At 36.3% G+C, this 23,700-nt stretch overlaps 3 protein-coding genes across 3 annotated transcripts; 1 reads left to right on the top strand and 2 right to left on the bottom strand.

Annotated features, from left to right (window-relative positions):
- The first annotated feature begins 12,696 nt into the window (after positions 1-12,696).
- Positions 12,697-14,541, top strand: LOC145613842 (protein FAR1-RELATED SEQUENCE 5-like). Its single transcript, XM_081668886.1, has 4 exons — positions 12,697-13,026; positions 13,183-13,254; positions 13,394-13,599; positions 13,701-14,541. The coding sequence occupies exons 1-4, from the start codon at positions 12,697-12,699 to the stop codon at positions 14,539-14,541; spliced, it is 1,449 nt and encodes a 482-aa protein (XP_081525012.1).
- Positions 14,542-15,400: 859 nt separating this feature from the next.
- Positions 15,401-18,520, bottom strand: LOC145615092 (uncharacterized). Its single transcript, XM_081670167.1, has 6 exons — positions 17,585-18,520; positions 16,999-17,490; positions 16,721-16,901; positions 16,519-16,641; positions 16,254-16,391; positions 15,401-15,781 (listed from the first exon to the last, which is right to left on the bottom strand). Exons 3-6 carry the CDS (start codon positions 16,820-16,822, stop codon positions 15,563-15,565), a joined length of 582 nt encoding a protein of 193 aa, XP_081526293.1. The 5' UTR covers positions 16,823-16,901; positions 16,999-17,490; positions 17,585-18,520; the 3' UTR covers positions 15,401-15,562.
- A 32-nt stretch (positions 18,521-18,552) lies between these two features.
- Positions 18,553-21,145, bottom strand: LOC145615091 (uncharacterized). Its single transcript, XM_081670166.1, has 2 exons — positions 21,007-21,145; positions 18,553-18,889 (listed from the first exon to the last, which is right to left on the bottom strand). Exons 1-2 carry the CDS (start codon positions 21,092-21,094, stop codon positions 18,645-18,647), a joined length of 333 nt encoding a protein of 110 aa, XP_081526292.1. The 5' UTR covers positions 21,095-21,145; the 3' UTR covers positions 18,553-18,644.
- Positions 21,146-23,700: the final 2,555 nt, after the last annotated feature.

The raw sequence follows: 23,700 nt of genomic DNA, 5'->3' as shown, positions 1-23,700 counted from the left end.
CCATATATTTTTATCTACAAAAGATTTTAATCTGATTCTAATTGCATTAGAAAGTATACTTTAAGAGCTTTCCAACGACATATTATATGACTTATTTGGACTTCTAGATCAAAAGATATGATAAAAACAAAATCTGCAAAAACTGTTTCTGTCGCCAAACGACAGGCTTGTCGCCTCGCGACAGACTCTGTCGCCTGGCGACAAGATAAATCTTTGGCGACAAGGTCGGTTTGATTAGCGACAGCGTGGAGTTTTATTCCTTATCAAATTCTATGATTTTGCGGACTTTTTCCTTATAAATAGGGCCCGAACCTCTGTTTTTATTCATCAACTATGATCAATTCTCATCAACTTTCATCAATTCTCATTCACTCTTTCTTAATTCTTATTCTTTCTCCCTCTTTTTCTAAACTAGTTTTTTAAACATAATATTCCGCATTCACAAGATCTTGAATCTCTTAACCAAGTTCGAAGTTGCCTTCGCCCTAGACGTGAAAGGTTAATAATTTCTGAGGGTTTGGTCCAAAACTAGTCAAAACTTTATTTAATTTGATTTCAATTTAATTCTTTAATTGTTCTTTATTATTTTCATTGAAGTTTACTAACTTGTGTATTTTGTTATTAGAAAGAGGTACGAGGCTTCAAAGTATGTAATCTTATTACTCTCTTTCAATGTAGATTGCATGATTATTAATGTTTAATTCCTAGTATCATGTTAGGATGTTATTTAATGCTTTCTAGTATCATGTTTAGGGTGCCTTTATCCTTTCTAATATCAATGTTAGTACCATGTTAGGGTTAAAGCTTTGATCTTTATTGTTTAGTGACATGCTAGGATTCGTTATTAATCTTGTTAGTATCATGCCTAGGATCTTGCTATCATTATCAAGCTTTATTATGCCTTACCATGCTATTACCATCATTATTTATTATTCTTTATTATGTTGCTTGATATTATATTGTATTGTTATTGCTTGATCACGCCTTTTATGCAGGTTTAAAGGGAATTTGTACTTGAAATCACGCTTAATAAGATAATTAATAATTTGGTTTAGGCTAATGTGATTTTAATTCAAGTGATCACCAATAATAGTATTATTTGTGCATTAATATTCAACCAACATAGATAAACAGGGTAGGTTTAATATAATGTTTGTATGTTATTCAAAAAGCGCGCATGAATACGAGCAGAACAAAGTAGAGGCCTATTTTATAGGGCGGGTCCTTTCTTTTGTAGATTGGATTCGTACCCTCATCCCCGGACCCTGTTTGGTTCAAGACCTTATGGAGTAGTTGATGGTCCTTTTGGATTGTCTTTTGGGTACAAGTTCCTTAAAACTTGTTGGCGACTCTTTTTGCTCTTTGTCTTTCCCTTTGGAACGCCACCATACTTTAGTGTATGATCACAGTGGGGTTCAAGTTTGGGGGTTATCATAATGCTTGAAATATTCCCTACAGGCGGCCATTTGCCTCCTGCCCCCAGGCGGCATTCGCTTCCTACCTTATGAAAGGTCAGGCGGCCATTTGCCTCCTGCCCTATGAAAAGTCAGGCGGCCATTTGCCTCCTACCTCCAGGCGGCATTCGCCTCCTACCTTATGAAAGTTCAGGCGGCCATTTGCCTCCTGCCCTATGAAAAGTCAGGCGGCCATTTGCCTCCTGCCCCCAGGCGGCATTCGCCTCCTTCCTTATGAAAGGTCAGGCGGCCATTTTCCTCCTGCCCTATGAAAAGTCAGGCGGCCATTTGCCTCCTGCCCCAGGCGGCATTCGCCTCCTACCTTATGAAAGGTCAGGCGACCATTTGCCTCCTGCCCTATGAAAAGTCAGGCGGCCATTTGCCTCCTGCCCTGTGAAAAGTCAGGCGGCCATTTGCCTCCTGCCCCCAGGCGGCAATCGCCTCCTGCCCTGTGAATAGTCAGGCGGCCATTTGCCTCCTGCCCTATGAAAAGTCAGGCGGTCATTTGCCTCCTGCCCTATGAAAAGTCAGGCGGCCATTTGCCTCCTGCCCCCAGGCGGCAATCGCCTCCTGCCCTGTGAAGAGTCAGGCGGCCATTTGCCTCCTGCCCCTAAGCGGCCATTTGCCTCCTGTCTTATGGGATGTCAAACGTCTCAAAAATTTTCTAAGTCACCCAAAAGTCGTCATCTGTCTAGTTCAGGCGGCAATCATTATTATGATTGATTAACTTAGAAAATATCATACCCTTTAAGGTATCAAATTTTCTAAGTTAATCAAATCTCTCTTTTGTTGAACTAGACATATGCCGCCCATAGAGCTTTTGAACAAGCGGATAATAAAGCCTTGATTTCGAAAGGAGTAACTCCTCTTAAAAGAGAAATTACCCCTTTCGAGGGGCTAATGTTTGGGGTAAAAATACCCCCTATATGTGGACCAGTGCCACCTCGACACCTGTCCGCAAGCTCGGCGCTCAATGAGCCAATTAGAGCATGACACGTGTCACTCAATGATAGAAGGGTGAAAATGGGCTCAAAGCCCACAACCCTAGAAACCGTAAAATGATGGGAAAGCCAATCTACTTAGGTTAAATAACCTAAGTGGCACATATCCCAATGCTCTATAAATACTGATCTTTACATCAGTTTCAGGGAATCCAATTCTCTCTCCAAGGGCAATGCCCCCCACAAATACTCTCCCTTCTCTCTACTTTCTCTCTCTAAAATACATTATTTCGATCTCTGACTTGATCGTCGGAGGCGGACCTCCGGCCCCCCGGGGTCCGTTGTTTTGCAGGTATCCGGGCCGTTCGAGTGTTGCATTGCGGATCTGTCTCCCGAGGGACGTACACACCCTCCATTCGGGTACGTACAAAAAACCCCAAAATAGAGACGACTTCAAGTCACAATCAGGATACATATTCTGTCTCAATGGAGGAGCGTTTAGTTAGAAGAGTGCAAAGCAAAGCACAACCGCTGATTCTACAACTGAAGCCGAGTACTTGGCAGCATCTGAGGCAGCCAAGGAGGCAGTTTGGATTCGAAAGTTCATTGATGAACTTGGTGTTGTACCCTCGATTAAGGGTCCAATAGACCTCTATTGTGACAACAATGGAGTTATTGCTCAGGCTAGAGAGCCACGAGAACATCAGAAGGCCAAACATGTCCAGAGGCGATTTCATATGATTCGGGAATGGAACTCAGGAGGTGAAATCAGAATTTGCAAAGTTGGAACAGATGACAATGTAGCCTATCCACTAACTAAACCTCTGTCTCAAGTGAAGCACAACAAACACATTGAGGCAATGGGAATCAAGCATGTTGCGAACTAGCTTTGAATTCCATTTTATAGTGTTTTAATCAAATTTTGAACAATGTTGATGTAAAGCACCATGATGAACCATTCAGTTTTCGGAGTAATTAAAATTTTCATGCAATTTAAATCACTCCGTCTCTATTTAAATGTGGTTTAGAATTAAATAATGAGTCCATTCGATTTTAATAAATATTCAAAATGGGGTATCAAGTCAATGGCTTGGATAAAGAAACACTTATTAAGTGAATATTGAATATTTTAATCGAAAATTATCCCTATTTTAGGTCATATTTTATGGACGAATGATGACCATCAGAGATAGTGTGTAGTATGATTTGTAGCACCGTTTCTTGTGCTATGAGGGTACAAATCATTTGCACATGTATTGGTTTAGAACCATACTGAATAGACCTATGAGGATACTTTAAGAGATTTAAAAATCATCACAAGTATTTTCTCATTATTACTATCGGAACTCTTATCCTTTGACCATGAGTAGTGGGAGATCTCTTGTTTGAGTACTGGTTCGCTTTGGTATCCGCCAAACGTCTGCCGTAATTGGGGATTATAAAAACAGATATCAGGCGGGTGAGTCCTCTTAGTAAGAGAAGCTACATTACAAGACTGGAAATGTCCCCTACTAACAATAGGGAACATGTCTTGTTGTTTACAAGGCCTCTCGAAGAGCGAGACTGTGAAAAATGGATGGCCGTGCTCAGATGGATTTTAGAAATCATCTGCTTATTGACAGTCAAACTCGGATTTCGAGAAACACTTCTGGACATAACAAAGATGACTAGTAATCTTACTCTGTAGTTCATGAAGAGACATGAAGAGACATAGGATAAGGGCTATACACTAAATGCGGGAGATTGAAAGGAATGGTGTCCTTCGAACAAGTGTATTATTCTGATAGCGGGTTCAGAAATATTAGAAAGCTAATATATTCAGTAAGGTCAAGTGATCGGAATGCCTGGGTGGAGGCCACTTCCGATCAGTAATATTAATATAATTAATATTACAGCTTAATCTTGACTGAACCCTTCGGGTCACACCCAAGCAAATATATGCGAACCAACTCGACAAATTAATTCGGAAGAAATTAATTTGTCGCCTGAGTGTTAAATATTTAGACGTCGGTAATTCGAGCTTAGATCGTCGAAACCGAGCGTCGGAAGTCGAGTCGAAAAATAGTAATAAATGAACAAAAGACCAAAATACCCCTAGCATCGGAATGCCCTAGAAAACCGAGTGCTAAGGGCGTATGGCCTAGCATGGTGGCTAGCATGCGCACCAAGCCGAGCCTAGGCTAGCTGGTGCGTGCTAGCGCACCCATGCTAGCATCGCAAAGCTAGAAGCTGCCTAGTGCGTGCTAGCATGCTAGGCACAGCCTTGTGCGCGCATTGGCTAGCAAGCCATGCCGCAACAAGCTGCAGTAGCTAGCACGCTAGGCGTGCCAGCTAGCCACAGCTAGCAGCAGCATGCATGGCGAGAGCCATTGCTTGCTAGCAGCGAGGCCAAGGCACAAAGCCACAGCAACCCGCACGAGCATGCTGGGCGTGCTGGGCAGCAGCGCCTAGCAGCCCGCATGCGAGTGTCGGGCCTACTGGGCTTGCGGTGCTCGTGGCTGCCACGGACAGCAGCAAATGGTAGCCCACCTTAGCTGCCTTGGTGCCCAAGGGTGGGTGCCATGTGGCTTGTGGTCCTTGAGTGTGTGTGGTGTGAGGTGGACGGCTAAGGGAGAGGGAGTGGGGAGCAAGTTTGGTCCCCCCCTCCAAGTGGTCCTCACCTAACCACTCACATGAGCTTGCCACTTGTTGATTTGTTACTAGCTTGATTATTTATTTTATTTTAGCTTTAAAATAAAATGGAAAAATCATACTATCCCACATTGATGGGAGAGTAAATTGCATAGTATGTTTCATTACACAAATTAAACTGAACAACGTAATGTTTTGTATAATTACATCTACATTTGTTTTGGTATAAGTCTGGAAAAACAGTACGGATCATCAGACGAGTCACTGACATTACAAACAAAAATAGTATTGTATACAATACATGTATTGTCTACAGCAAACGATGTGAAATTGAAAGAGGGTTAGTGTTCAATTGTCATACTTTTAGCTCTCCGCACGTGGGAACATCCGAAGCACGGTAATTGATATACCACTACTAATAAAATAGCATCAATCACTGCTTTTCTTTATCCTATTAAGTATCTAATCATGCGTAATAATACACGTTGTAGAACTGTGCTGCATATTACTTTTGCTGACGACAGTGGTGATATACCAATCACACTTTTTGGTCATCTTGCTGAACAACTGATAAATGATGATGCTAATCATATGGCTACGCTCACACTACAAGTATGTATGCTTTAACTAATATTACATTCAAAACTACAAACAAACTTACAAGAATCATTAATCATCTTATATACAATTATAGGAACAAAGATCTCTTGTAGACAATTGCATTATAGCTTTAAAGGACAGGAAGCTTACCATAGAGATGACGACGCACATCTTGGGGGAAGGATTTCAGCAACTCCGCTGGAAATCTAAGCGCATAATTGAAGCTTAGATGTAGAATAATTTCCAGACGTGTTTATGAACATATATATGTGTATAATTTCACGCTTTCAGTACAAACTTTGTTTCCTTAGACAATTTCAACTTTTAAATATATAATAAATAATGTTTGTTTGAATACATATGTACTTCTATATGTAGATTCACACTAAATAACCATTTGTTTTACGTATTTACCATATTTTAATGTTTTACTCTACAGTATAATAAATCCTGTACAATTTATTGGAATACCAAATACATAGAATTAATATAACATATTCTAAGCACATAGAATTAAAATAATAAATTAGAAATGACACACGGATACCACATAAACACACACACACACACACGTGTAAATTGTACAATTTACATTATAGACACTTGTGCAATATGCATAAAAACAAAATACATGTCTCACATGTGTACTATAAAACATTTTTAGTTTTGACACGCATGTTTGATCTTCAATACGTGATAAAAGATCACTACAAAGTTTTTAAAGTATGCCTATAAATAGAAATAGAAACTTAGAATTTCTCTTAAAACAATAACTACCGCAAATTCACTTAGATTTCCTAATGTCCCATGTCCTGTACGATTTATTGGGACACCAGCTACTCGAATTGGTCCATCACAACAAAACGCTGATAGACAAGCACTCAAATTTCTTCAACAAACTTACAATATAGATGTTGGTGACTATAACTACTATCAATTGAAATTAGAAGAACACAATCATAAACATTTTTTACAACAAATGTCAACAAATTTTACTAAACTTAAGCTTTAAATTATATTTATACATGTATTTATCTTTGATAACAAATGTGTGTGTGTACATACATACATGCATACATACATACATATAGAGTTTATATTATGTATAATATATTTATGTAAGGACTTTTATAACATATATGTATTTAGATTAGTGTGTATGTGTATATATATATATTATGGATTTTACGAAATTTAAATATTTATTCTGTAACAAGTTGTACTTATGTAATACAATAATTGTATTGTAAAATAAAATAATATATTCAGTTTGTACGTCTACACTCTTTTTCTCCCAACTTTTTTGTATTTTGTAAATATTTGTATAGTACTTAAACCTACCAAACATCAATTGATAAAAAATTTATTTAACAATACTTAGATATATACTAACCAAGTTGTTTCCTGCGTGCGTAGCACGCGGTGCTACAACTAGTAGCTAAAAAAACGAAAATTCAAGTACCTGAGATGACAACTAGGTCTTAAACCTGTTTGCCGCGGCGCTTGTCAGGAGAGCCTGCTGGAACAGACGGCGTATCCTTGGAAGCTTTGGATTCAGACACCTACTTTAGAGCAGAGAGAGCAGCCGGTGATTTACCGCCAGTGGAGGGGTGAGACTCGGAGTTGCCGGCGGAGGGCTTGTGAGCCACAGTCTTCCGGGAGCGCCGCTTGGGGGGCTTCAGATTCACCTCATGAATGACCGAAGGCTTTATTGAGCCCTCTTGTACAAAAGTTCACAAGTTAGTAAAAATTGTGCTTATTTCAATAAAAATGGCCGGATGAAAAAGACTTACATGCTCAACCTGCTCCTTTTTGAAGATCTGACTCTTCTTGTTCATCATCTGGCGGTAGGTGGAGGCGGTGTCGCTTAGCTTTTTGTTTAAGGTAAGCTGAGACAAGGCTTCTTCTGCAAAAAGGCTGAATGGGTGGTTAGAAAGCAACAATCAAAATTTTTTCATAAGTAAAGACATGCATGAAATATCCCTCATCCGTCCACCCACCTCTTCCTTTTTCTAAACTGAGGCCACAAGCGGCCAGATAGGTTGGGTCCTTGAGCCATTCATATTGTGGGATATAACTGCTGAATTTAATTTCCTTCTCTGAACCCCCCTCTACCGTTTGTATCTCCACCTTAAATAGACCAGGGTCAAGAATCTGGTCCCAACCTTCTTTGGAACAGGCGGTAGAAGGGCCTTTTGGCCTAGGAGATAGGGGTTCTGGTTCCAAGAGTTGAACTTGGTGTTTTGGCTGGTATCGGGAGAAGAGATGATGTAAAACTTATTCCTCCAATCCTTCCACTTGGCCTCCTTTCCAAGGGTCATCATGTACCCCTTATTGCTTGTACGGGTGTACCAGCCGGGGCCAGCTGACTATGGAGCTTTGCTCAGATAATTCATAGAGGCAAACGCCTCAAAGCCTAGTTCAACATTTTGCATTCTGTAGGCGGCCACATACCCCAGAATGTTCACCCATGAATTTGGAGTGAGTTGCCACACACCCAATCGGTACCCATTCAGGATCGCCTCCACGGCTGGATCCAAAAAAAATCGCAGGCCCGCCTGTATTGCTGCAGCATAGCAGCCAAAGGCGTTGTTCTTATAGCTTTGATTAAGGGGCCAGACAACAGCATCTGTCAAAGTTGGAACTTTGACCTCATATCCGGCCCCCATCACATATTTGTCCCTAAAGTCACTCAACCCCTTTTGCATTATTTTTTGGGTGGAAAGAGAAATGTGTATGAAGTAAGGGGTGTAATCGTTTTGGAGAGAGAAGGACGCCTTACCTTGACCCCTTTCAAGAGAAGCAGACTCCTCATCAGATTCCTCAGACGGATCCTGTTCAATTTCAGAGCCGCTTGAGTTAGAGGTAGAGTAGGAGGACCCTTGGTCAGATTCATACTCCTTCTCGACCCGACCAACCGGCATGCCGAAGATTAATTCATCCGGAGTGCTTGGGGTACCCAGCTTGTGATAATATACTTCGCTCTAGGGCACCCTAATTGAGCCCTCCCCCTCTTCAGATCTAGCTGTTCTTTTGTTCTAGCCATGGTGTCCTACACAGACATAGAGACGGTCGGATTGGGGGACGGATGAAGATTGGGGCAAACGGCACCCCTAGTCCTAGATTCAACCGTCCCAGGTGACCGGCTGACAGCTGGCCTAGGCCGTGCCATATGTATTTGTGAAACCATTTTATGAAAGCAAGGAAAAAACAAACACATGCGGAAATTTAAAACTATAAATAGAAGAGAGTCAGGCAGTTACCTTGTGAAAGGTATGGTTGACTTGAGATGAGCTGGTTGATGCAAACGGATGGTAGCAAACGACAGAGTACACGTTTTTTAGTGAAAATTCTCTCTATAAGTTCTCTCAAATTTTTCGCAAAGTGCGTAAAATGAGGGTAAAACTTCGCTTTTATACAGGGGTAATTCTGGGGCACCTCAGTAATCCCCCAGAGGGTGAACAGTAAAAATCCGCTTCGCCAAATGATAATGTGACATGTGTCACAGATGCCACGTGGCACGCCACGTCACCTCTATGACAGGGGCAAATGTTTTGGGTAAAATTACCCTGCCACGTGGTGCCATGAGAATTGGACACTTGTCCACCCAACATTGGTCCATATCTAACCAATAACACGATGACACGTGGACCTCATTGTCAGGAGATGGAATGGCGGCTTTCAGGCCCAAATTCCCATGAGATCGTCATAGCCCACCAACTCTAGTTCACTTGACCTAGATAAGGGCACAATTTCCCATGACCCTATAAGTAGGGAGAGATTCCCCCATTATGGGGACATATTATTCAATCATTTATTACCTCACACCTACCTTTTCTCTCATCAGAGGAAACACCTAATCTAGGGATCTGTAAAGATCTCATCTTTATCTTTTTCCGCACTTTTTTACTCACTCCAACACGTTCTAACTTGATCGTCGGAGGCGAAACTCCAACCAACCGGAGTTTCCGTTGTTTTGCAGGTACAGATCGCGCCGGAACAATCTTCGAGTTGTAACTCTCCCGAGGGACTAAAAACATCCAAAACAATATGTTGTTTTGTTGTATGATTGTACATCGTACTATTGTGTGTAAGTTTTATGTTTTGTTATTTGTATGATCGATTTATATATGTGTGATTAGTGTGTTTTATTATCTGATTTAATTGTCATATTGATTGATTGTGTTTTTATTATAGGGTTCTAATATTGTTGATGTAGGGAGTATTGTTCTCGAGGTTTTAGGGTTACTAGTATTATCTTGAGTTGAGATTAATAAGATTTGGGTACTAGTATTATTGTATAAGAGTTGAGAAATTTTGATCTTTTATATAATTTGGGAATAAGTGCCATTATTGAAATATTGTTTATTATCATGTGAAAGATTATTTGATCGATGTATGATATCAAAAGGTTGAGAATTATTATTTTGTTGTTGGTTTGAGGCTCAACGGTATATACTGTAGTCCTTGGCATGTTGGTAAAAGTATGATAATCATGAGTTAAGAATGAGGTACAATCTTTATTATTTATTTTTTTATGGTCCCCTACAGTGGGAATTGGCCCGTATGTGGTCTAGTTTAAGGTGTTTTCTGGTTATTGAGAGTATTCAAGTTTTTATACTTGTTGGTTTATTTATTTGAATTACCCATGTCCAAGGCTAGATATAAAACAATGAGCATGGCACACTTATGGGATAGAGAGTTGAGTAAAGGTTTGTATTATTATTCGAGGTTGAGTTGATAAAGGTTGTTTTTAGAGTACAATGTATAATGTAGGTTCGAACTACATTGTTTAATTGAGCTTGTAATATAGATTATTCAATTATTCTTTGTATTCTGATATGTGGTGATTACTCAGATTTTTTGCTGACGTGTGTGTTGTTTTGTTGTGCTACTTGTGTTTGCGGCCATATCTTTTTCTTATGGTGGCCCTGTAACGATCTATTTTGGAATTTGTCCTTAATTATGAGTAGTCAAGATTTTCTAAGCAGGTTTATCAAGTGATTGTAGCTAAAGGAGCGCAAGTGTTTCGTTTAGTATGCTATAACGAGTTTGTAAAGTTGTGTAAATAGCTCACCTAGCTTATTGGGTTGTATTATTGGGATTTTGTAAGCCTTAGCACTTGACAGCTTGCCTAGTGTGGCGGTAATACCTTCGATTTAAGTTTATGCTTCCGCAATTTATTCAATGGTTGTTTATTATTAATTAGTAAATCGGGGTGTTACATTGATGGCTTTTATACCTTTGCATAATAGGAGAAATGGCCACAAGCCAAGTGGGCTTGCCACGTTGACTGAGCTATTAACTTGACTTGGCAAAATACAAAATGTTTGGGTCCAATTTACTCTAATTGGGTCATTCCATAAATGATTCAATTAGAAAGCCCAAGGTCCAGATAACTTACCGACCTTTTTGCACATGAAAAAATGGAGGCTCGAACCAGATATCGACTTGAAACCAAACCTAGACCCGAGTTTACCCGAGTATCTGAGACTCGAACCCAAACATGAACTGAGCTATGCCCAAATCATCAACATTCTCATATTCATACAAAAATAACCTAATTATTGATATTTCAATGATTCCTATAAAATTTGAAAAATATATATTTTAAGCATTAAAAGATATTTTTTGACAAAAAAAAAAAGATTTTGAAGTGTTGGGTTTGACATATGAGGTTGAAACTCTTAAAATCATAAAACAAACATAAGGTATGGGTTTAAACCATTTTAAACCCATACCTTGTACCTTAATTATGTGAACCAAGTGCATCCTAGTACCAAAAATTCTTGGGTGGACCTGGTCCACAATAACTTTATTGTGGACCTGATGGTCTCACGTGCCAATTGCCACAAAACCTAGCCCAGCCCTCTGACTTGTTTCCCAAGCTTACTAATATCTCTTCTGCCACAGCCTACTAACTTCTTTCCCGAGCCTTCTTTTTGACGCCATTAACAACTTTCCCAGAGCTCCAATTTTCATCTCTCTCCTTCTAATTCTACTCAATTCTAGGGTTTATTTTCAGACTAATCAATCAATTTCTTCAAAATTTATGGAGAATTCTTCTATAAAATCAATTGAAATGGATCTAAATCAAAGTATACAGGACACTATAGAAAACTTTGATATTAATGTCATCGATTTCGATCTGAACGAAGTTGTTGAAGATGAAGAGCAAACTATTATTGAAGCTGAGGATGAGAATGAAGTTCATGAGGAAAATCAACCTCTAATGCAATCTCAAGGTATTATACGATATATTTATATGCAATTAATTTTAGAATTTGATAATTTGAATTGCGATTATGCAATTGTTTGTTTGGAAAATTAAATTAGGCGTTTAGGTATTTTGTTAATTTGATAATGTGAATTAAGCGATTATGCAATGCGATTATGCAACTGTGAATTATGCGATTATGCGTAATTTATGTTGATTGAAAATTACAGGTCTATAGACATGCAAACTCACTTTTAAGTAATATAGTTGCCTTTAATGATAGTATAGTCATCTATTTTTTAAAACAAATACATGGTAATTATATGATACTTGTTAAAGCTTTTCTGACATGCAAAGCCACTTTTAAGTAGCATAGTTGCCTTTAGTGATAGTATAGTGATCTATTTTTTTAAAATACCAGGTGCAAGTAATAACGAGGAGATTAGTGGTTGGTTAGTAGGAGAAACTCGAGCAACACTTGCGGAAATACATGAATTGTATTGTCAACATGCTGCTGCTGTTGGTTTTAGTGTTAGAAAAGCAAAACAAACAAGCAAAGTTGGAACTAAAGATATCATCACCAAAAAGTTCTTTGTATGTTCTGCAGCTGGACTAAGAAATTCTGGTAAAAAGAAGGAAAAAATTCCAGAAGAACTCTTGACAGAAGAGAGTTCTTCAGTTAAAAAAAACAAGACAAAGTAGGAGAGTTCCAATAACAAGGACAAACTGTAATGCTTTGATAATAGCAAAATTGAATGAGGAGGGGCAATTTGAGATAGTTCAGCATGTGTTGGTGCACAATCATCCACTCACTAGACCACAATGGAATCATTTCCACCGTTCAGAGCGTGCAATGACTGGAATTAAAGGGCAAGCGATTGAGGCCATGCAAGAATCTAGACTAAGACCTATGGAATCCTTTAATTACATGTCAAATGAAGCTGGAGGAGAAGATGATATTGGTCATACAGTGAAAGACCACATGAATTATTGTTATAAACTGAAAATAAAGGCTATTGAAGGAGGAGATTCTCAAGTAGTTTGTGACAAATTACAAGAAGCTTATTCTGAGGACCCTAACTTCTTTTTCAGAGTAAGGTTGGATACAGAAGGAAGGGTTTGTAACTTGTTGTGGAGGGATTCCATGATGCTTGAAGATTACAAAATATATGGGGATGTCACTGTATTTGACACCACATATAGGACGAATCCTTACAACCTCATTTGCGCACCCTTTGTAGGAATAAATAACCACTAGAAGAACACTATGTTTGCTTGTTCTTTTATTGGTGATGAGACCACAGATTCATTTGTGTGGCTATTTGAGACTTTCAAAAAGGCAATGGGTGGTAAATGTCCTGTCTCATTGTTTACAGACCAAGATCCAGCCATGGCAAAAGCAATACCAAAGGTAATTTCTATTTTTGAAGGAACTTTTTGAATACCACTACATATAAATATGTTTATACTGAAATTATATTTAGTTATTACCTCTATTTTAAATGTAGTAACCATTTTTAAAACTCTAGTAACTATATAAAAATGTGCAGGTATTTCCAGATACTAGACATAGACTATGTCTATGGCACTTGATTCAAAATGCTGTAACAAGATTTGGAGTTTTGAAGAGTGATGACACATTCAAAGCTGCTTTCATGAAATGCTTGAGTGGTTGTATTACTGAAGCTCAGTTTGAAGTATGTTGGGATTCAATGATGACAAAGTACAAGCTGAAAAACAACAGTTGGTTCAAAAGGTTATACTCACTAAAGCATAAGTGGTCAACAGCTCTAAGTAAGGACTTTTTCTTCGCAGGAATCTTGTCATCACAAAGAAGTGAGAGCACAAATTTTGCAGTGGGATTCAAAGCAAACAAGAAAACAAGTTTGACAGAATTCTACAAAATATTTCAGAAGTGAAGACTTGGAGAAGGAATGAGGGTTTTTATGAGTTCAATAGCACAAAATCAATTCCTACTTCAAGCTATCCAATGTCTGCCTTACTTAAACATGTTGCTGAGGTTTATACACATACATTATTCAGGGACTTTGAAGAAGAATTCAACCTAGCCATTGGATCTCAAACTAAAATGCTATTCATAAATGGAGGCAAAATGGTTTACCAAGTGTACCTTGAAGGCAGAGATGGCACAACTCAAGCAGTAACTTATGATCCAGTTAACCAAACAATTCAATGTCCATGCAAGAATTTTGAAGAGTCAGGTTGGTTATGCTTCCATTACCTTAGAATCTTACACGTGCATTTTGTTGAAAAAATCCTAGAGCAATACATATCTTTCAGGTGGACTAAAATGGCTAAGGATAGTGTTTGGGAAAGTAAGGAGGCAAAGGAAAGGAAGAAGGGGACATTAAACAACTTCACACCCTGGCGGCTACACATGGTTAGGAAGTATTATAGTCTAATCCTTAAGAGCCACAAGTTTGAACAAGCAAGGAAAGTCTTAGAAGAAAGCTTCACAAAAGATTCAAGTGCAATTGATGAGATTATTTCTGCTATGAATTCAACTGAGAACACTACAGGAGTACTGGACCCAGCTTGTGCGAAAACTAAAGGAAGCCAATCAAATAAAAGGATTCCAGGAAGCTATGACTACATGAAAAAGGGTAAGGGGAAGAGAAGGAAGCATAGAGAATTTGGTGCCAAAACACCAAATATTAATAATAAGTATATGCTCTGATAGTCTTAAGAACACCAAATTTTATCATAGTAACCTGTATTGTTACATGGTTACCTTTTATTTGTAATTACATTCTTGGAAAACCTTTATATTTTTAAAATACTTATTATTATGATATAGTGTCTTTCATGATTGACATAGTAACCTTTAATTTGATCTTAAATGTACTTGATCCTTTTCAAACAAACAATGAATAAAGCAGATGAGTACTGTAATACCTTATACCCAAAGCCTCCTTGTCTAAACTTGTTGTTAATTGGTAGTTTGCTCTACTACACGGAAGGCTCCTTTTAGTTGTTAAACGAAGGCTCCTTTTAGTTGTTAAAGCTTTCTTGTTTCAATGTTTCCTGTGATCAAGAGATAACAAATCAAGAAAATGGAATGCTCAAAATCTTATAACTAACTACTGGTTATTATGATATAGTGTCTTTTATGATTGACATAGTACCCTTTAATTTTGAGATATATATTTTTTGGAATAGTAACCTTTTTTTACAATATAGTGATCTTTATTTTTACATAGTAATCTTTATTTAATACTCTTGTATTGTCAGTTTTTTACCATTAATTAAAATAGTCCATAATCTTGACATAGTTACCTTTGTGTTCAGAATAGTAACTTTATTAATAAAATAGTGACTTTATTTTAACATATAGTGACCTTCGATGATTACCATTAATTTAAAACAATCCTTAATTTTGACACTATGAAATATAGAAAACGAAGTGACCTTTTTTAACCAAACAAAGACCTTATAAATAATATAGTGACTTTATTTTAACATATAGTGACCTATGATAACAGAGAACTTTAAAAATTGAATTAAACAAACAATATACCATTTTCATAAAATGTTGGCAAAAGCTTGTTTACACAAAATGAATATTTTTCCAATTCTTCATTCAATAACCTACACAAAAGTTGAATGAATACTAATTAGCTATACAATCTTTAAAGTACTTTCATTAGCATCAGAAAATTATGATCACAACTAAGTCAAAATATCAGTGACATCTTAAGCTAAGCCTTTCCTTTCTTCTTCTTGTCTACAGTCGGCTTCTTCTTATTCTTCTTCTGTTCAATCTCTTTCTTCCTTCTTTCTTCAACCTCTTTTGAAAGACGCTGCCTATCAGGTTTGAATTCAGCCACCTTATCAATTATAATTGATCTAGCTTCATTCATATCAGAAAAAACCAAAGATGCATCAATTTGAATCCGGAGAATCTTCCTATGTGAAGCCTAAAAAAGTAAATAATCAATATAAGATATTGTGATATTAATAAAACAAATAAAACAAATAATTTAAAAGGGATAGAATCGTAACTGTTTTTAAAATTTCACATTTAAACTCATCAGCTCCATTGAATAAAAGCATACTCATTATAGTATAAACACCAGAATCTGAATTATCTTTGATAGATCTCTAATTTAAAGTGGGAAACTCCTAAGCATAGTCAACCATATCTCCAGATTGAGTAAGCCTTTGATCAAAGAAGGTACTGATCATATCACACTAGCAAAAAAGCATATAATCAGACGTCATCTAGAAAACAGGAATTTAATTTGAACAAGGCTACCAACACAAACAATGACTTTGAAATTTGAAGCAAAATTTCAAACTAGTTTAAAATTTGTCCAAATCCTAATTCCTAAAACTCAAAACCTTTAGACAAGAAAATAGTGAGAATATGGAAGAGTGAGAAAGTAATACCAAGAGACTAGACAACTTTTTCAAGAAGATACGACCATCCTCATCATAATTCAGATTATCAATAAACTGAATTTTTCCTTCAATCAAATTCACCACAAATAAGCAATAGTGATTGCCACAGAGACAAGGTAAAAATATCTGCAACAAAGGTACCATAATTAGTAATAATATTTTACAATAGGCACTCTCATTTTAAAAAAGGTATCTACAACATAAAAAAAAGGGAACCATATTTTTCAAAGCATCAAAAAACAGAAAGTATTACCAGCTCCACTTCTGACAAATCAAAATTATTGCAAGCTATTTTCATCCACTCCTCCAATTCTTGATAAACATTGTCCACTCTTTGTGAATTGTCATCACTGCCGGCAGCTTCTACTATTGTAACCTTCATAATATTTAAACAAATAAAAAAATAAGTGAAAAGTATAAATATGTATAAACATTAAAATAATTAAACAACTCACACTAATTGAAGAACCAAAGTACAATTTCTGAGGTCCATCCTTAAGACATTTCTGATTTTCATTGAGAAGCAATGCCCAGCAATCCAAAATACTACTGCCCATGATTTCAGAAGGCTCTCCTAATGTGTAGAAGTCTTATCTTTGGATCAAATGCTTTTCGTGAAAAAATACCAACAGTTCACTGAGTCAAAGAGTATAAAATAAGAATTAAAAAGGTGTTTCATAAATAAATAAATAAATAAGAGAAAATCAATGTAATCAAACAAAAGATTACTTACTTAGGAGCCAAACAAGAATCATTGATAATGCAATAGTCAACAATCTCTAGGACTATTGGATCCAATAGCTTCATTTCTTTGTTATTTGACTTCAAAAAGTGTGAAATGAGTATAAGCTTTTCATCAGATTTCCAATCAACAGAAAGCGAACACCTAGACCCTCCATTTGCAAGAATATTTTCAAAGCCAATCACAGGAAAAGTTCCTCTAATTGCCTCCCTCCCTTCAATTGTTTTGTTATGGTCAAATGTAGAAATGTCATCCAACACCTCGGGCATTTTTGTCACCCAAATAGCAAGTTCGGAGATCTCGTCAATCACAGATTGAACTCAAGGATCTAAAAAAAACTGATCATCCTGGGACATATTAATAGCAGCAGAGTTGTTGGTCTCATTGCGGCGTGAAACAAGAATTTGTTTTTATCTTGTCATTGTAAAAAGAAGAAATCACATTCATATCTCTTTTCATGAACAAAAATTGTTCATGAACGGGCTGCAAAGACATTAAAAAAATCATGTATAAAAATTTAAATAATATCCAATAATTTTTTTTTTTTAAAAAAGAATAAAATTCAGCTACTCCTTACATCAATAGCAGCCGAATGGATTTCTTGATCAGACATCGAACCTGGTGGGAGAATGAATTGTATTGTACCAGGAACATCAACACCCCCCCCCCCCCGACACTATCAACATTCCCCATACTTTCCCCTGTAGTACCCACATGACCATCCTGAAACTTCAGTTTACCACTAACAGGATACACATCAGAGAGTAAAATCCCACACCCAAAACTTTTAGACAATTTTTCCTTCTTAATTCTGTCCCTAATCAACTCATCATTCCAATGTTGAATTAAGGGTAAAGAAGAACTTAATTCAACATTCCTAAATTTCAACCTATGGAAGTAAATAATCTCCAACATCAAAATACAACCACAAAAGTTTTGAATTTCTCCTTTTTTGTAACTTTTAATGCCTTCACACAGTATTTCAAGAACATATTTACACCAATTCAAATTCTTAATTTGTTCAACATCATCAAGTGCCTTGGCAATCCTAAGATCAGCGGTTCTGTTAGAAGTAGGAGCTAAAAATGTGGATACCGCATGCATAACAAAGAGTTTCTTAAACTCATCTCCACCTTGACCTAAAGTAGGTACCTATCTTCTAACAAATTAAGTGGAATTTGATCATTTTCATCTGTCAACCCAAAATTCAACCTCCACTTCTGTTTGAAAACAAAGTCTGGATTTTTTTTTATTAGCAGATCGAGGTATCTCCTCAACATTTTTGGGGTTCAAAGGAAGGCAAAACACATCATACACATCATACTCAGTCACCACAAACTCCTTACCATTATCAATTGAAAACATGCAGCTGCCATAGTCAAAAGAATCAGTTAGCCACCTATACATGCTAGTAAGATTCCTTTTCAACTTTAATGATAACAACCCTTTGAAACCGATTTCATTTACAGAATTTATTTGAGCAGGAGAAAATTTAGACATCATGTCAACCAAATGCAAAATCCTACATTTAGTTTCAAACGGCCGCAATCTGCAAAATAGATATAATAATGCATAGTCACACCAACATGCTTGTAGAATCTAACTTTTTGAGAGCACTCCAAAGGAAATAAAGTTACTTACGTAGGTACATCACCACCAGCTTCACCCGCTTCAACTATTGATTTCTTCGTTCTTGTCCTTGGCTTCTTAACACGAACAAGAGCAGCAGCTTCAGGGCCAAGTTCAGGTTCATCTTCACGAGTTCTCTTATGCCAAGATGAAGGAGAGCCAGTTGCAGGAACTTGATGCTCATGAACCTCTTCAGAAACATCTTCATCAGCAACACTCTTTTTCTTGTTAGCTCTAGTTTTCTTCTTCAATCCTTTGGCAACATTATTATAGAAAAGAAATCAAAATGTAAATTATAATAACCTTTCTGAAACAATAGTGACCAGAAATTTAAGACTAGAGAATCATAGGAATCAACACTCAAAACAAACTAAAACTTGTCCCCAAACCAAATTTCTGTACACAACTCTCAATTAACACATAATCAACCCAGCTAACTCAATTAACCCTTTACAAATCTAAAGTAGAAAAATCAAAACTCCAAACAAAGCAAGATAACAAACCAGCAAGATATCATAGTCACAAGTCCATACTATACTTCAGTTCAGTGACTAATATTAAACAAATCAATCAACTCAGATAATAGAAACGATTACCCATATTAATTAGTGAACCAATCCACAAAACAGATTATGCAAATATCAAGGACGCTGGCAATCCCACCTTTCTCAATTCTCATCCATTATTGTCAAGCAATAATAATCAAAATAATTATATAAAGTATGACTCATATGATAAGACAACTAGGCTACATAGTATTTAAAATTTTATTCATAATATATTGATTTATGCATTTTGATTTATACATAATATATTGCATTTGAAACGAATCCAATTAACCTTGTGCCAAAATACATGACAAGCCTACATAGTGTTACAATGTTCAAGCCAGAGGCTAGCCTCATGCTAGTGCACTACTCTGTTACAGACACTCAAACTAGTGTAACAAGCAAAAGCATCACTAAATTTCGGCACCCAATACCTCTTATGCCTATAATCCTACCCCTGATCAGGTTTACTGATACCATGTATAGTTCAACCCAGGAACTATAGCCCAGTCTCCGATGCTCGTTCTACTATGATGGAAATGATTCCATTGTGGTCATGGCATCAATGATATGGTTTTGGGCACCAAATAGGTCTTCCTAGACCCTTAGAGAACCGCGTAAAGCGCCTTGATGCATAATCTTATCGGGTCCAAAAATATTTTCTAGAGGCCAAAATTCCAGGTGTATAATACACGAAATTAGACCATTTTCATATAATCAAAGATTTTGACATTTGCTACAACGGCTCCAACAACCAACTTGGCATCCTGCGGCCTATTAAAGAGCTAGGTATCAGGAATCCTTCTTTAGATTGTCAATTATATCCAAATTTATTACTTACCATTCCTTCATTAGGCTTTTTTTTTTTTTTTAAAAAAAAAAAAAAAAGTTTAATAAGAACAATTTTTTTATAAGAATAGCCTAACTCTCTGAACTATATTCCGTCAGCTTCGGTTGTAAAAGAAGTGAGCCATCTAAATCCCAACACCTTGCAATATTTCATTGGTTGGAAACTTTGTCATTTCACTTAATAGTTTATACAATGCCCATCATTTGAACATATCTAACAGACAAACCAGTTACAAGTCTTTTGAATTCTAGCGATCTATGTATAACAAACAATCTCTTGAACAGATTGATGAACTTAAGAGCAGCTAGTCTACCTACATGATTATTCATTTCCCCCTTGATAGATTAGTCTATAGTTTTGAACCAGTTTCTATGGTTTTCTGACAGTAAAAACAATGACATAACTAGATAACAAGATCATTAGACTCTGATCAAATATGACTAGCAGCATAAATACGAAATTGAAGAAAAACAACAATTATCAGCTCAAAATTGCACAAATCATACAAATAGTTTCAATTAAAGAAAAACAACCATTATCAGCTCAAAATTGCACAAATCATCGTCGAGAACAGCACATTATCAATAAAATTGAATGAGAAAACAAAAAACAATCAAAATTGAACGAAATAAGAATCGAACATCGCAAAACCCTAGATCTTCACTACGAAACAAAATTCAAACAAAAATTCATACAAATAGTTTCAATTAAAGAAAAACAACAATTAATCAGCTCAAAAGTGCACAAATCATCATCGAGAACAACACATTATCAATAAAATTGAATGAGAAAACAAAAAACAATCAAAATTGAACGAAATAACAATCGAACATCGCAAAACCCTAGATCTTCACTACGAAACAGAATTCAAACAAAAATTCATACAAAAATTCATGCAAATAGTTTCAAAAGAAGAACAACAACAATAAATCATCTCAAAATTGCAGAAATCAAAAGATAAACAAAGATTACCAGAAGGTGGTGGTTCGTCAACTTTTGTAGCCGAAGAACGAAGGCCACGTTTTCGTTGAAATGTAGCACCTCCTCTGGTTTTCGCCATTGAAGGATTCAAGCTGAAGAGAGAGAAAATGGAAGAAGGGAAGAGAGAGAAAGTGTCAGCTTCTTTGTGAAAATAAAAGAAAGAAATAATGTGGAGCAATTAATTTGTAAGAAAGTTGGGTGAGTAAGTTGTCACGTGAGGTATTTGGTCCACAATAACATTATTGTGGACCAGGTTTATTTAAGAATTTGTATCCTAGTACTTCAATTTGGTGCAATCTCCCCCCCCCCCTTTTTTTTTTTTTTTTTTTGGTGTGGAAAATAACTACCCTATCTCTAAATTAAAGAATCCATGATTTATTTTTTTAAAAGAAACATACATAACTTCCACTTATAATGTGAGTATATATATATATATATATATATATATATATATATATATATATATATATATATATATATATATATATATATATATATATATATATATATATATATAGAAGAAGGCTCATATAAGAACCCTCCTCTATATAAGAACCCATTATATGTAAGAACCAATCTGGACCGTAGGATTAGATTTCATCTAACCGCTCAAAATGAATTGGCTAGTAATGGCATTTTAGTAATTTTCGCTGCACTTTCCCCTTTCTCCTTATTCACGTAATCACGTTTTCTTTCCCCTTTCTTTCTCTCTCTAGACTTGATACATCATAGTACTCGTATCATACAACTCTTTCTCTGGCTGAAAATCCTTCAAAAAATTAGGGTTTACTTCAAGAAATTAAGTTTTGTTATTCAATTCTTATGATTCAATTCTTTCTTTTACTGAATTTATTTGTTGATTGTGTTACTTTCTATTCTTTCTTTCATCATTTTTTTTTTTTGCGATTTTCTGTGAAATTTTTGTTCGAATTTCATCAATTTTTTATGCGATTTTTGTTCGATTTCTTGTTCAATTTTGTTCGTTTTTGCAATTTCTATTCGATTTCTTTTTGATATTTTTTGTTCGATAATTGCAATTCATGTTCGAATTTCATCAAATTTTTTTCCTGATTTTTTAAGCGATTTTTGTTCGATTTTCTGTGCGATTTTTGTTCGTTTTTGCGATTTTTATTCGATTTATGAATTCTTTGAATTATAAATTTGTTTAGTATGTTCTAAATTATTATTTAGTAATTTATAATGAATAACATGTTGTAAATTATTATATAGTGTGTTCTAAACTCTTTTTTCAGCATGTTCTAAATTAGTGATATCTTTTTGTTGTCTTCTTAATTGTTAGTGATTTTTATTTTCATGTACTGATTGAAAGAAACTAGTTGATAGTATGGTGTCTTTTGGAGTATAATATTATTGCACTTCAAATATAAAAACCTTTTAAAGTTGAATGGACTTGTTGAAATGTCATCTCCAAGTGTAGTATTTCTCAATATTTTTGAATTCTTGATGCAGGTTATTAATCCTAGGCTCCTAGCATAAGAGAAGAGGTTTTGCCTTTTCTTCTTGGCGTCTAAGTATAGAGGACATGTATATCTCCTCCACATACAGCTTGGCTGACATGTTTTTTATGCATATTTGATGCCTACAGCTATGTGTTAGTTGTCCACCAAATTTTTGATTGAATAGAGGAAGGGCAATCTTTCTTTCTTGGCATTTGTTTGTACAACCTGTTTAAATTGTCTACTTATACACCATTTGCTACAAAATCTTTTGGATATTAAATAATGTAATCATGAGTCATACTATGGTTTAGGCAGTCTAGTTGACGTAGTTGTACCTTTTTCGCTTGCTATAACCTTTTCTTGGTCTATCATGCATCGGAGAGAATGATGTGCTACTATTGACAATACTCTTGACTTGTTAAGCTTTAATTTGTAGGAACTTTGGGGCTGCTATATCCTTTCCAGTGACTTATATTGTTCGACGGTTGTATTATATTTTACAACATTTTGAATAAGTATTGTTCCATTTGTGTTGGTGAAGAAGTTTAGTGTAGTGTAAGTTAAGGTTTAGGTACAAATTTTTTACATACATTAGCCTAGTAGCTCAATGGGTAGAGCATTGTGCAAATGCACAAAAGATGTGGGTTCGAATCCCACTTAGATTGATTTGTATAATATGGAGACGAGAGTTTGTATGAGAGTTTAGCTGTAACAAAGTGGAAGAGTCCTTCACCATCTAAACTAAACTCAAGCATGGTATACACTCCTTGGAAACAAGGAGGAAGGTTTATGAAAGCTGGTTTGGGGTATGGAAAGACTATTTAAACTACAACACTTTGTCTTGAGGGCTTGTAAGGGTAGTATTGCTGTGAAAAAAGAGGTTTACCATCGCCATATTGCTGCTGATAGCGTCTGCTAGAGAGACTATTTTACATGCTATTTTTGAGTGCCATGATGTTGTTGTAATATGGGCTCAGAGTGAGTATGTGGGGTTGTTAGTTGATGCTCCAACCTCTAGTTTTTCCGAGCGTCTCATGTGGGTGACTGATAGGATTGGCAATAAAAAGCTTAGCAATTTTGTATATGATGGCTTGGGCATCTTGGTTATGTAGAAACGAATGTTTGCATTAAGGACCTGTGTCTGATCCTATGCAGGTTGCTGTAAATTACTCAAAGATGCTGGGTGATTATATAGAGTATGCTCAGCGTGAACGCTTGCTACTAT

The sequence above is a fragment of the Chenopodium album genome, chromosome 25 (assembly GCF_948465745.1).
Source record: "Chenopodium album chromosome 25, dcCheAlbu1.1, whole genome shotgun sequence".
In the NCBI taxonomy this organism is placed as follows: domain Eukaryota; kingdom Viridiplantae; phylum Streptophyta; class Magnoliopsida; order Caryophyllales; family Amaranthaceae; genus Chenopodium; species Chenopodium album.
This window is presented reverse-complemented; position numbering and strand designations above follow the sequence as displayed.